The 13,086-nt window shown below is 38.6% G+C and overlaps 1 protein-coding gene and 1 long non-coding RNA gene across 2 annotated transcripts in view; one reads left to right on the top strand and one right to left on the bottom strand.

Moving 5' to 3' along the window:
* The window catches only part of LOC104849644, a 2,816-nt gene extending 2,345 nt beyond the window's left edge, over nt 1–471 (top strand). The window contains exon 3 of the long non-coding RNA XR_776806.1: nt 404–471. This is a non-coding gene — a long non-coding RNA (uncharacterized LOC104849644). The remainder of the gene's footprint in view (nt 1–403) is intronic.
* The window catches only part of Thsd7b (thrombospondin type 1 domain containing 7B), a 718,705-nt gene that overhangs the window by 477,560 nt on the left and 228,059 nt on the right, over nt 1–13,086 (bottom strand). Inside the window, exons 5-6 of the mRNA XM_010606147.2 lie at nt 10,223–10,378; nt 431–628 (exon numbers count right to left, since the gene is read on the bottom strand). Coding sequence (XP_010604449.1) covers nt 431–628; nt 10,223–10,378 — 354 coding nt within the window. The remainder of the gene's footprint in view (nt 1–430; nt 629–10,222; nt 10,379–13,086) is intronic.

Here is a 13,086-nt window from a genome sequence, read left to right as displayed (position 1 = left end):
ATATTTCATCGTTTTTTTTTCTTTTTAAACTTGGTGTCTTTATAGGTAGCATTTGTTAACAATATAGAAAGGTATATTATATCCTGACTTCAAAACAAGCAAATAAACTTATTTTTTATTGATAAGTCAAAAATTATTCGGGGTATTTCTATTTTCTATTTGTCTTGACAAGATAAAAAACTCCAGAGAAATCTCTAGGCTCAGTGCATTTTACTTAGGGAATAATTAAATTTTTTTTATACTATGGAATTTGTGGTCCCTTATGAAGTGATTGCAGCCACCTTGTGCAATATTTCCCTTGCTTGAACCATAACTATTCAAGGATAGGAAAGATAGCACCTCTCTCCCTCTAGATAATGACCTTTCGGGATTAACCACGTATCCCTTGCCCAATATAATATAGGACTTCTGGTGTGTTGGTGGGTCTTACCTTGCTCATCCTGACAGACGGCCTTCAGGATGCGATGTCCCATGCCACATTTTCCATGATCAGGGATACAGATTCCTTCTGATGCCAACCATCGATAACACATTGGATCCTCACAAGGAACAGATTCCACCAAATGAGGGCAATGCCCCACAGGCCCTGTGGATTCCATGAGGATATGGCGCTGCCTCATTCTAAATCCTAAAAAGAAGAAAAAACAAAAGTTTCACAGGATTCCACTCTTATTCAGCAAAGGTAAGGAACCAGCTGCTACGTGAGAGATGAAACTTTTTATGAAAACTCATACCTCCAAAGCATGTATTATCTTGATTTGTTTTAGTTTATGAGAAATGGAAAGGAAGAAAGGAAATTGAAAAGAATGAGAACATAAACTCTGGCCTTCTATGAGATTTCAATCTAGAAGTTGGAAACTCCAGATATCATTGAATGAAATAATAAATAGTGTATATAACCAATGTTATCAACAAATGGGTAAAATAAATGAAGACTCATAAAAATGGCCTTATCACAGAAAAATCTACATTTTTCTTTTGTTATTGTTTTGACATTCCTGTTACTCTGCATTAAGTTGAAACACATTTACATTTTGGCAAATTCCTTTTTCTGATCATTTAGTACTTTTGGATTCCCCTAAATTGTTTCATTGATTTCTACATCAGCCTGCTGTATAAAGGCAGTATCTCTTTGGATTTCATTTTCTACCCTGGGTAAACATGGGAACCTGGGCTATTATTAATTTTAAAAAATTACAGTGGGACAGGGAAGGTTTCCACGAGCCAGAGAATTATGGGCCTATGGAGTCAGAAACTCAATGTTAATAGACATGAAGCAGGTATACCTTGAAGAAAATGGATCAATCATGAGAGTATGGAGAGAGAGCTTTCTGGATAATGCAAGATGTAGGCTTGCTCAAAATAGTTTGGCTATTTTTCCAGTTTCTGTTCACTGTCGTCATGAGAGAATATGAACCCTCTGTTAACAGATCTTTTTATTTTGTCCAAAACACCAGAAATGTAAATTATGTCTTGTTATTATATAGAATCTTTCTGTTTATAAATAATGGATAACAATTTACACATGAAAAACCAAAGTAACCTAAAAAATTACTGAGAGCCAGATAAAACCCTTCAGTCTTGATTTTTAATTTCTGGCTCTCATGATGTCATGTAACTCTTATTTTGTTTGTTTGTTTTTGCTTTTGTTTTGGTTTTGGTACTGGGGATTGAACTCAGGTCCCTGTGCTTGCAAGGCAGGCCACTGAATCGCTGAGCTAAATCTCTGGCCCCTCATGTCACTTTTAAAAGCTATGCCTGGCTTCTGCTGATCTCATGTCTTACCTTCCATTGTTTATCCTCCAAATTCAATTAACCTACTTAATTTCTTCAATTTCTATTTTTTAAAAAATTCAATCTATTGCATAAATAACATTTTTAAGGAACTATCACCTACTCCTTAAAGTAAGTAAAGAAAATTCTTTGGCACCAATACAGAGAACGTTCAATTCATAAAATAAGAGTTAAATATACAATCACCCTTCTCACAAGGGAGAAGGAAAAGTGAATGAGTATCACAGGTAACAAAACCAAGCTCATCTTTCTCAATTTTCTTACAGTATTAGATAAGTTACAAAGCTCAAAGTGAGCTGGAAACACTGGGGGCTAGTATATAAGAGACGTGGTTTTAGGACACAAGAGGGAGCTGAGCTTGCTTAGAACAGGACAGAGCGAGGAAGGGATTACAGAAAAAGTCAAAAGAACTTCATTTGACTTTTCTTGATCTAGCATAACTTCCTTTAAAAGAGACTAAGATTCTTACTTTAAGGAGCAAGTACTTATACACAGGAATCTTTCAGCAAAATTGATTGCATTTTCATGACATTAAAAAAGTTAAGTTCAGGGCAACTGAAAAAAACAAAAAAAACAAAAGGTAGCTACTTCATTGCTTCGCATCTCCAAATCTACACTGTCAAGTAGCCAAAGTAAAACATAAAGAAGAGCTAATTTATCTTCTTATTCTTCCTTAAGAAGAGATACAAGGAACATACTAGGCTCTGAACTGCACTCAGTGAATGTAAAACCAGCACCACCTGCAAGCTTTTGTTGCTACACAACTTAATGACCTGTATTTTCACACATAACACCGCACCTGCTTATTTATTGTCTTGTGTTTCTGCTCTTTCATTTTTGTCTTTGAGCAGGTATAGCACAGGACTTCCTGATTTACATTGTTTGACAACAGCTCAGAGTTGAGCACAGAAACTCAGCAGTCTCTACCAAGGGATTCTAGATGTCTTATTCCTGGAAGTTAATGCTATTGAGAGGCATGTGCAGTTTTCCTCTATAAATCATGCTGTATTCATCCTGCCATAAATCTATAGATTACATCTCTTCAGTTAATAAATTCTTTCAGTCTTTCATTTACACTGCCCTTGTCCTGACTCTAAGTAGGATCAAATCATAGCACAAGTTCAGCATAAAACAAAAACTTTGGGTTCTCTCTTTAGCACTCACCTTTAATCACACATTGGTATTCATACCTATAACAGACATCAGGCTTCCCCAGTTCTGTTCAAAAGATATATATAAAGTCGACCATGACTGAGCCAGGAATCTACTCCCTTTATTTACTGATTATTTTTAATAAGTATCACTCAGCAAATTATAACTGTCCTGTAGTGTGGGAGCCACAGCAAGCACATGAAAACATATATGTATTCTTCACAGAGCATATAATTCAAAAAGAGAAAGGGCTAAACCTAGTAAGTCTTCACCCCATACCAAAACTGGGACAGCCAGTTTACATATATTACTTTCAAGTAATAAATCCTCAAAATAAGTTACTATCCCATTTTTCAATGAGAAAGCTGGAATTACACTGTACTTTATCCCTTCTCCGAAGACACAACACTGATGACACACTGGGTATGACATGCAGCAAACATGCTTCTCATAAAACTGAATCATAGCCAGCTTCCACATAGGTTATGTTCTAGCACCTCCTTCATAAAGTGAATCCAAAAGGTACCATGTACTCCCTTAAAATCCAAGCTGAACAGACCAGAAAATGGAGTAGTTGGTAAGTAGCAGAGAATTATAATAATCACTTCCCAACTTCATCTTTAGTAAAACTAATGTTCATAGAGTTTTATTTCTCTGCATGACTCCAAGATTTGTGGTTTAGTATGCAATTCTACTGGTGATAATGAACTGAATAATAGTTTGGGGAAAGAAAAAGGAAGATAAACAGATGGCAGGAAAGGGGATAATGTTTTTAAGTGAAGCCATGGATAAATTAAAGGAGACTTGAGAGCGAGTATACAGGTCCAGGTTCAAGGACAGTATTTCTGCTCTGTTATTGGACTAGAAGTGGCAGTGAGAGCTTCCAAAGAGTTCTCCGTGGGCAACATTATGTCTCTAAACTGGCTATAATGGGATAGGCTTGAAGAAATAGCCAACAGATTAAACAAAGATAAGAGAGGCTTCTTCCATCTTAACCATTCTATTTGCTCTTGGTCTCTGGTGGATCTGGGTGTTGAATAATAACTCTGGGTCAAAGAACTTGAGCAGATTGACTATTTGATTTCAACTACCAACCCTTATAGTTTCACTATTAGTTACCACCCTGTTGTGAACACAGACAATAAGAAGCACTGATTGAATGATGTCACATGAAGAGTTTCAAAGCTTTCAAAGCTTAGGCAAGGTCTGCCACCAGCTCCAATATGCACCAACACAGAAAAAAAGAAAAAGATTGTCTCTTAGGACACATAATACTTGGGGTAATGTTAATTGATTTTATAGGCTTCACATTAAAGGTAGAGTCTATCTAGCACTCAAGGATGGAAAATGGAAATTTTCAACATATTGTTGTATAACATCTAGGACATGTCAGTATTTTGTCACTTTAGCATTATCAATATTAATTGTTTCAGAACATAAAAGACTGTCTTCAAAGTAGTCATGGTTCCATAGTTTCAAAGTGTCTTTTCCCATGTGGGAGGATTTTTAATTGTCTGGTGCTATGACTGTGGGGGTACTGTACTGAAGGACAAAAAGTCTTGTGCTTTAGATCTGAAATGACCCACAGCAGCTCATGTGTTGAAAGTTTGGTCTCAAATGCAGCTATGTTCAAAGGTAGGAATGTTGAAGGTGATTAGATCATAATGTCCCTGACTTTATCAGTAGGCTAACCCACTGATGAATGCTTAAATTGATGGTATTCTTTGGGAGGTAATGGAAATTTAGGAGGTGGGACATAATGGAAGTATGAGCCCTTGGGGACTTTGATTGGTCCCAGCTTCCTCCCACTCCCTTTGCTTGCTGGCCATCATAAGGAGAACATCTTTGTTCCATGTGATCTTACTCTGATGTTCTGATTTGGAATGGGCCAAAACCAGGGGCTGAGATCTCTGAAACTATAAGCCAAACTAAGCCCTTTTGTCAGTAAGTTTATTTTCTCAGGTACTTTGTCATAAGCAATGGAAAGCTGAGTAACACAGAAGGAAACCCTGAAATTCTACCATGAAGTGAAATAGCTATTGTGATACCATGTATGGAAACCTCTTTGAAAAGTTACCTTTAAAAGGTTTGAAAGGGGTGAGGGTTTTTCATAAATCTATGTCTAAGTATAAAGAAGATTTTTTAATGCATCACATCTATGTGCAATTTTTCTAGCTAATTCTCCTAGCATTTTTCTAGCTAATTCTCTCCTCTATTTCTCTAATTTTAACACTCTAGGAAGAACTCAAAGATAAAGCAATGGATGATAAAACTTAATCCAATTTAAATTCCTCTGAAAGGTGTCCTAGCATCATCTGACAAGCAACAACCTGCCAAGCACTGTTCCTCTTGTCTGCCTGTCATGGATGTGATGGAAAGGTGCAAAGCCTATGAACATCAGCTGATTTCCTAATGTACTCTGAGAAGGTGACAGACAGAAACCTTAGATGATGCCTGATTGAACGGTGTCTGGCTAAGAATAACAGTCACAGAGAAATAATTGCTATAACAACTAATTTCCTCTATTAGTAATGAAATATTTCCTGCTGCTCCATTCTTTCTATTACTTTTTTATGTAAACAAAGAGAATACTCTGAAGCAATAACACACTGACTGGAAAAATACTAGTGAGGAGACAAAGGGAATGACCTCCAACTTTCTACATTTATTTATTCTCTCTCCCCTTTTCTTTAATATATACATATATATTTAATATATATACTTAATATATATTACATGTATTAAATTTACACATGTATATTTGCAAGAGTATAAAATATCTAGGAATATCTGAACGTCTCTGATTTCTGCTAGTGGGCTCAATGCACATTAGAGTAGAGAATTCAAATGTGAAGCTAAACACCATATTGATGTTCCAGAGTCTTGCAATGTTTAATGCATTAGCTTGTGTACCCCAGCCTCAGTGGAATTCTGAACTATATTTAGTTTGTCCCATCTAGTGATTTTAGCAGAACCCAGGGCAATATCATGGGGAGAAACAGAATGAGAAGGTCTCAGACCTCATGCTCACAAGTCAGTAGAAATAACAAAAAGATTATTTACTGTCTTCATAACATGCTTGGACTCCTTGTAGGCACAGAATTATTTCCCTAGAGGGAAAAACTCTACTTTTATTAGTCCCAAGGGAGATTATAGGCAGGTGGTACTTCCAGGTTTAGCAAGACCTTAAAAACTAAAATTGTCTCTGCTTTAGGGAAGCATTTTAAAATAGCAAACTCCCAGACCTGAATAACAATCATCTCACTTTTCTCATCGCTGGTACAACAGCATTGGACTGGGGAAAGAAGAGCTCATGGAAAATTTGAAGGTTGGAAACATGAGGAGTGTGTTAGCTACTTTCTCATTGTTAGGACAAAATATCCAAAGCCCAAAAGTTAAATTAAGAAAGATTTATCTTAGCTCACATTTGTACTGGTTTCAGTCCATAATTGGATGGCTCCAAGGCAGGCAGCGTGACAGAGGGGAATGCCGGGGGAGAAACTGTTCATGGCAAGCCAGGCAGGAAGCAACATCTTTGCCTTTATACTGCATTTTTCCTTTATAATCCTTCCAGGCAGGAAGCCTAATGGTTGGTGCCACCCATACCCAGGGTGAGCCTGCTCATTGCTCATTGCCCCAGCCAGAACTATGCTAAACCAATCAGTGGACTAATTTAGTTATCAAACACCCTTAATCCATATTCTTACACCCTAGTCCAACTACCTCCTAAAAGCACCACCTACGAATATACGAGACTTTGGGACAACATCTAGATACGAGACATAATGAAGGCTTACATTCTCTCCTATCTGTAATGAATTAGCTCTGAGGGACACTCACTTGGTCTCAGTATGGGCTATAAAATATAAAATGAGCACAAATCTTTGTAGTTTCAAAATGTCCCTAAAGTCTGTGGGATGCCATCACCTTCAGGAGAGAGCTGCTAGTTTCTCTATTCTTACCTTCAGTCCCAAAGGCAAGGCATCTGAAGAAACTCTTGTTTGGAGCAAAACACACCCCTCCTGGTAACCCGCTACTCTGTAGGTATTCCTGGCATCTCCCCCTCACTGGCACCTATCCCTCACTGGCTCCCCACTGCAGTCTCCTTTCCCTTTTCTTCCAATGTTCCTATACTTGCACTCATTCCAGCCTCACACTTGATTTCCTGTAGTAGCTTGAGGATTTTCTGTCAAGGATAGAGGCTCACTCTAATTATCCTGTTGTATCATAAGTAAATGGCTTCTTTTATCAGAGAAGGACTTGAATTTCAACCCAAATGTCTTAGGACTTATGGAAGAAATCAACTAAAAAAGCCTAATATGTGGGAGACACTGGAGAAAGGGAAATCTGGGTGCTTTGTGTTGGCTCGCCATTTTTAAATCACCATGGGATTTTGGATAAATTGCCCCACATTTTAGCACTGGCATTTTATGATGGGCTATATCCTCACACAGCCTCATTGCTGATGCAAAGATGGATGGTGACTACTTTCCCAGGGCTGCCATAACAAAACACCAAAAACTGAATGGTTTAAAATGATAAAAATATATTGGCCCACAGTTCTATAGTCTGGAAACCCAAAATCAAGGTATCAATGGGGCCATGTTTCATCTGAATTCTGTAGAGAAGGATTGGTTCCATATCTCTTTCCTCATTTCTGGGGCTTGCCAGCTATCTTTGGAATCCTCTGGCTTTAAGAGGTATCATTCCCAGTTTCTGCCTCAATTTCACATGTCATTCTTTTGTCTTCAGCATCTCCGTGTCCTTACATGGCACAAAACTCTCTGAGCATGTTTCCACACCCAAATGTCCCTCTTCTCAACAGAATCTAGTGATTACAACAGGGCCCATTCTACTTTAGTATGACCTCTTCTTAACTTGATTATTTCTGCAAAAACCCTATTTCCAAATACTGTTGTAATTGCACACACCAAGGCTTAGGATTTCAACATCTCTTTTGGGGGATGCAATTCAATGTTGATATAATAGGTGATATATCAGGTGGTAATAAGTGAGGGGTAAGAGTGAGTTTTCAGGAGTTCAGGTTCAGTAGGGAATTAAGATAAGGGCCAATGAATGTTTAGCATAAAAGCATCCTGTGAGAATAGGGTAAATGGTGGGGGGGCATCTATAAAGTTGACTTACTTCTGACTTCCAGGGATCATCCTGAGTTATGTGCAAAAGGGAGACTGAGATAAAAATTTAAAAAAAAAATAGTTTTTATAGTGTGGGAAAAAATTCTGCAAAAGTTAGCAAAACATCACATAGAAACAGGAAAAACAGTATTCACTGAATTGCTGTACAAAACCTATGGATTAGAACAACAGGGGAAAAGCATTTAATAAACATCTACTAATTTTGGGCCCCAGACTTGCCTCTACATTCTTATAATATCCTGAAGAAAGCCTCCTGACCTTTCTCAGTGTATGAAGCTTTCACTTATCTGTCCTTCTCCGGACTCCAGAGGGGTAACATGCTTAGGACATGTCTACTTACAGCTCTACCCCTGGTTAGAATGGCTGGTTCACAGATGAGCACATGGCACAAAGCAGCCAAAGAGACTAAATTCCAGAACTCTTCCCGGAACTACCAGTGAAGACACTTTGAAACACTTATATAAAATGAAAATTCCTGTAAGTCTTCACTCTATGATGAGGATCTGCCTTAAACTAAACCTAGTATAAAGAAAAGTATAATGGAGATATATAGAGACAGACAACTGTCAAGATAGAAAGAGTGAGACCTACTGTCCTTGATTATACTGTTAGAGGAAGCTCTGCTTTCCCTTCTATTTTTAGCTAGTGGGACTAATAAACTCTCTTCTTTGGGTTTAAATCTAAGTGGATTGAGTTTCTATTACCAATATCTAAAAGTAACCCAACTAACATAAGGCTCAGGTGGCCATTGTTAGTTTTACAACTTGGAAAGCAGTATGTAACATATGCAACGAAGCAAAGTTGTACCTGCTTCGATAACCATGGCCAAAGTGGCTGAAGAGACAGTCTGACCTTATAGGATTTTCTGGACAGTGACCTTAAATGAGTGCAGCACTGATAAATATTGGGAGACTAGCTCTAAGAACATGTGAGCCACCCTGGGGAGTCTCATATGTAACTCAAAGAGACTACAAGGTCTCATTATATATGTGTGGGTCACAAGGCCACTGTGCATATTAGTAGGAATTTATTTGTGTCCATAAACTGAAGTGGCCTAGGAGACATTCTGATAACGTGTTAAATAAAAGACTAGGAGGAGCCCCACTACCACTTCAGCAGACACCACCGGAAATTTCTATGGTTTGATAAAAGAATGAAAGTGAGGTTCTTCCTGCCCACGTTTCAAAATTCATCTTCTTCCTCTGCCTTAGAATGATGTAAGTCAGAATAAAGAGGAAAGTTTGGGGATATGGACTGTGAACCTGGGATTACAGTGTGCCCGGGACCTCCAGGGATGACTGAAAAGTAGGCTCTCAGGTGCCTGTGGCACTGAGCTGTGTGCAGGGAGAGGGGACATCGGGACTGAGGCGCTCTTCACTCACCCACATATTTTTTCTTTGCACGCAAAGTGATAGGATTACAGCCTAGCAAATATAGCCTAACTGATGCAATGCCCTTGGATCTCATTTCTCCTAATAAAGAAAAAACAAATTCCAAGTACTAGCATTTAAGAGAACACAATATCCATAGAAACTAAAGAATCAATGAAAGAAAAAGTAATATATCTCTAAATATTTTTGAGGATGGAGATGCGCAATTTAAACACAAATTATAGAAAACTAAAGTGAAAGCCTCCCAAAACCAAACAGGCACAAATAATTTGAAGATTTCACTTCAAGCCTCATGACCATAGCAAAAAGCAAACATACATAATGCCCTCTTTAAATATCTAAAATATAACTTCGAATGTTCAATGTGGAAATCTAAAAAGGAAAAGAGCAATATGAAAACAGTCAGTTTCCAGTGTAATTACACAAACTATGTCTAATTTCATCAATGTAACCACTATATGTATGTAAAAGCACTAAGTTATAACAAACTGAATTACAATTACTTCATCAGTGATAAGCCTAACTGGAAAGTCAATCAAGGTCAGATTCTATGCTGCACTGAAATGTCTCCAAATGCCTCCCTAACAACTGAATGTTGTCAGGCTTGAGCTGGTTATCTAAATTTTATAAGCAAATATTGTCTTACGCAGGCTTAATCAGCTACTTAGCTGACAGAATAAATGTGTGTACTCTGGAAGTAAATGAAGCCCGTGCAGGCAAGGCACTCACCTTTTCTCCCCTGGGGATCACGGCAGTTTTCGTGGATGCACAGGCCCCAGGGTGACCAGGAAGATACTATGCAGTCAGTGGAGCAAGGGACACTGCAGAGCTGAGAGGCGGAAGGGGCAGGTCCCAAGCATAATGCATTTTCCACAGGTCTAGACACTGAAGGACAAAAAATAATGGCCCAAGTCACATCCTCTGGACATCCCTAGAATTATTCCTGTCTTTATGTGTATCTGTATTTGCTTTATGGCTGAGAAGAGTATACACAACTAAAACATCAACACCTTCCAATACACACTGCTTAGCTCCATGTTATTAATTAGCATCTGTGATGAGGAAAGGAAGAGAGTAACAAAGGGCATGCACTTAAAATACTTGCATTGCTGACTTTCCTTGGAAATCCCAGATGGCACTGGAAATACATAGGCACAAATTATCTAGAGTTATGATTTAAGACAAAATTAAATTCCTTTGTGAAATTTCAAGATGACTCTATCTCAACTATATAGATGACTAGGTTGCTGTGAAAAAAAATCAAAGTTGAACCCCTGAGGTCGAGTGTTTAGCATAACCAATCTACTGCTGGGACTCCCCAGAGGGGTGGAGCTGGCAAAGACACAAAAGAAAAATGGTTCCTATAAGAAAAATCAGGCTTTGGGACTATAAGCCAGACCACTGGAAATCGTTTTCACGATTGAGGCCACCAAGGGGCCCAAGGGCTCCTCCTGAGGAAGGGAAAACGGACAAAGTCAGGAGATTTCAATTCTTCTAGCTGTGCATCTGCACCTCACAGCCCAGAGCTGGGTTCCTTCAGAATGCAGTAACTGTCTCTCAGTAGTGTTCACAAATCTGTGTGCAGACCTGTTCTGGGCACCATGACAATACACGGATAAAGGACAAAAGAAGATTCAGATCACAGTGAATATTATAACACAAAAGAGGCTGAAAATGACATATTAAAAGAACAGTCAAATACATAATTAAATAATCTTGTTTAGAGAGACCCCATGCTAAAGAAATTTTGGAATAATCTAGAGTTTCTAAGTAAGTGGTTTCACTTCAGGATTTATCTTAGGGGATGGCTTCTTATAATGTTTCTTATATGTCATTTCTGTCCAGCTGGACAGATTAGAAATGCCTCAAAGCTGGAAATTGGTGTGAGAGGATTGGATAGTGAATCACACCATCTACTTTGCTTCTTCCCCTTTCCATGTGTGTAAGTGTCGAATCTGGTAAAGGTGACAATCAATCACAGCTCTGACCAACAGAACACTGAAAACCAAAACAACAGCAAAATAAAAAAACACTGTCGTAAAAAGTTGCAACCTGTAGGGGGAAAAGGTGCTTCTAAAGAACAAGGAGGCAGCTTGAATTGCTTGTGAAAGTGAGAGGAAAAAAGAGATTATCAAGAAAAATAACAACAATGCTTTGCTTGCAATTAATTTTTTTTCAGTTTACCAAAAGGATTTGACCTGGCTTAAAAGGAAAGACAAGGGCAAAGCAAGATTGCCAATGCAAATGTTAAAGTTTGCAGACCACAAGAAGGAGACAGGGTAAGGAGGAGAGAAAAGACAGGGAGCAAAGCAAAAGGGGCTTATCCAGGGAAACTGGCAAAGCAGACTGTGCTGAAAGTAACAATGCAATGTGAGGGTGGAAGTGACTGAAACTGGGGATGTATGTGGTAGGCTGAAGAACAATCAGTAAAGAAGGACTTCAGAGATGAGGAACAGCGTGTGATTCCCTTCTCAGGAACAGGAAAATATGCCAAGCAATGGTCACTTGTTGAGTAATTTATATGCTCATTTCAAATCACTAAACACCATACATATCAGGCATCCTATGTGTTACAGAATACTATACGTAGGAAAAAGGAGAGTTGAATATCTTACAGTGGAAGTGCATTTGGGTTCATTTCAATGCACGTTAGCATCTGCTCTCACAAATTTAAACATACATTTCAAAAACAAAACCTTGATGATGACAGAAAAGGAAGTGGAGCATCACAGCTGATTAATCTACTTACATTTATAGTACACGCCAGGCGCTTGTCTAATCATTTTAAAACCATTAATTCATTTAAACTGTATAATCTCCCTGAGTTAAATATTGCCGTTTTCTCTACTCTGTAATGAAGAAATTGAAGTAAACAATAGCAGTTTACTTGTCCACATTTTCAGCTAGTGAATGGCGGAGCTGGGATTTGGACCCAGGCAATCTGTTTCCAGAGTCTGTGCTCTTAACTGCTGCACTATGTGTTTTCTGCACTGGTCAGTTAATTCACATTGCTGCATTGCCTACCATGTGAATGACAAGTCTTTGCGTAGTTTTCCGTGCTGTCTTGCTTGTAGTTCTTGAGAATGACTAGAATATGCTGACATGCAACATCCTGAGATAAAAGTGAGGTGGAGGGAAGAGGTGAGGCTCTACCTCCGTCCTCCTAGAACAAGATGCTCTTCAACACTTTGGCCCAGCACGTCTTGTATCATCCAACGTAGAAAACCCAGGGTGGCCACTCTTTAGTTTCCTTGTCTGTGGTGCAAGTTGGGTATGCCAGTTGGGAATACATCCATATGGATGGCTTTCTGGTACACGGGTGACTAGCTCACAATGAATATTAAGCTGTTGTTCCATGCTAACTATAAGTAATAAATCTGATTCACATAATATGTTGCATATGAATGAGTTCTGTCTCAGTAGACTCATGCAGGTAGTAACCAGGCTACCCTGACCTGCTTCACACCATGTTTAACCACTGTACTAGTTGTTGAAGTCACGATAGTGGGTAAAATGGACAACAGTGAGTAAAACTCCCCTTGTGGACCCTATATCCAGGAATGAGACTAAAACTAAGCAGACGTGAGTTCATT

This window comes from Fukomys damarensis, unplaced genomic scaffold (genome assembly GCF_012274545.1).
Source record: "Fukomys damarensis isolate Sample0158 unplaced genomic scaffold, DMR_v1.0_HiC HiC_scaffold_29, whole genome shotgun sequence".
NCBI lineage: Eukaryota > Metazoa > Chordata > Mammalia > Rodentia > Bathyergidae > Fukomys > Fukomys damarensis.
The sequence above is the reverse complement of the archived record's forward strand: the minus strand, read 5'-3'. Positions and strand labels throughout refer to the sequence as shown.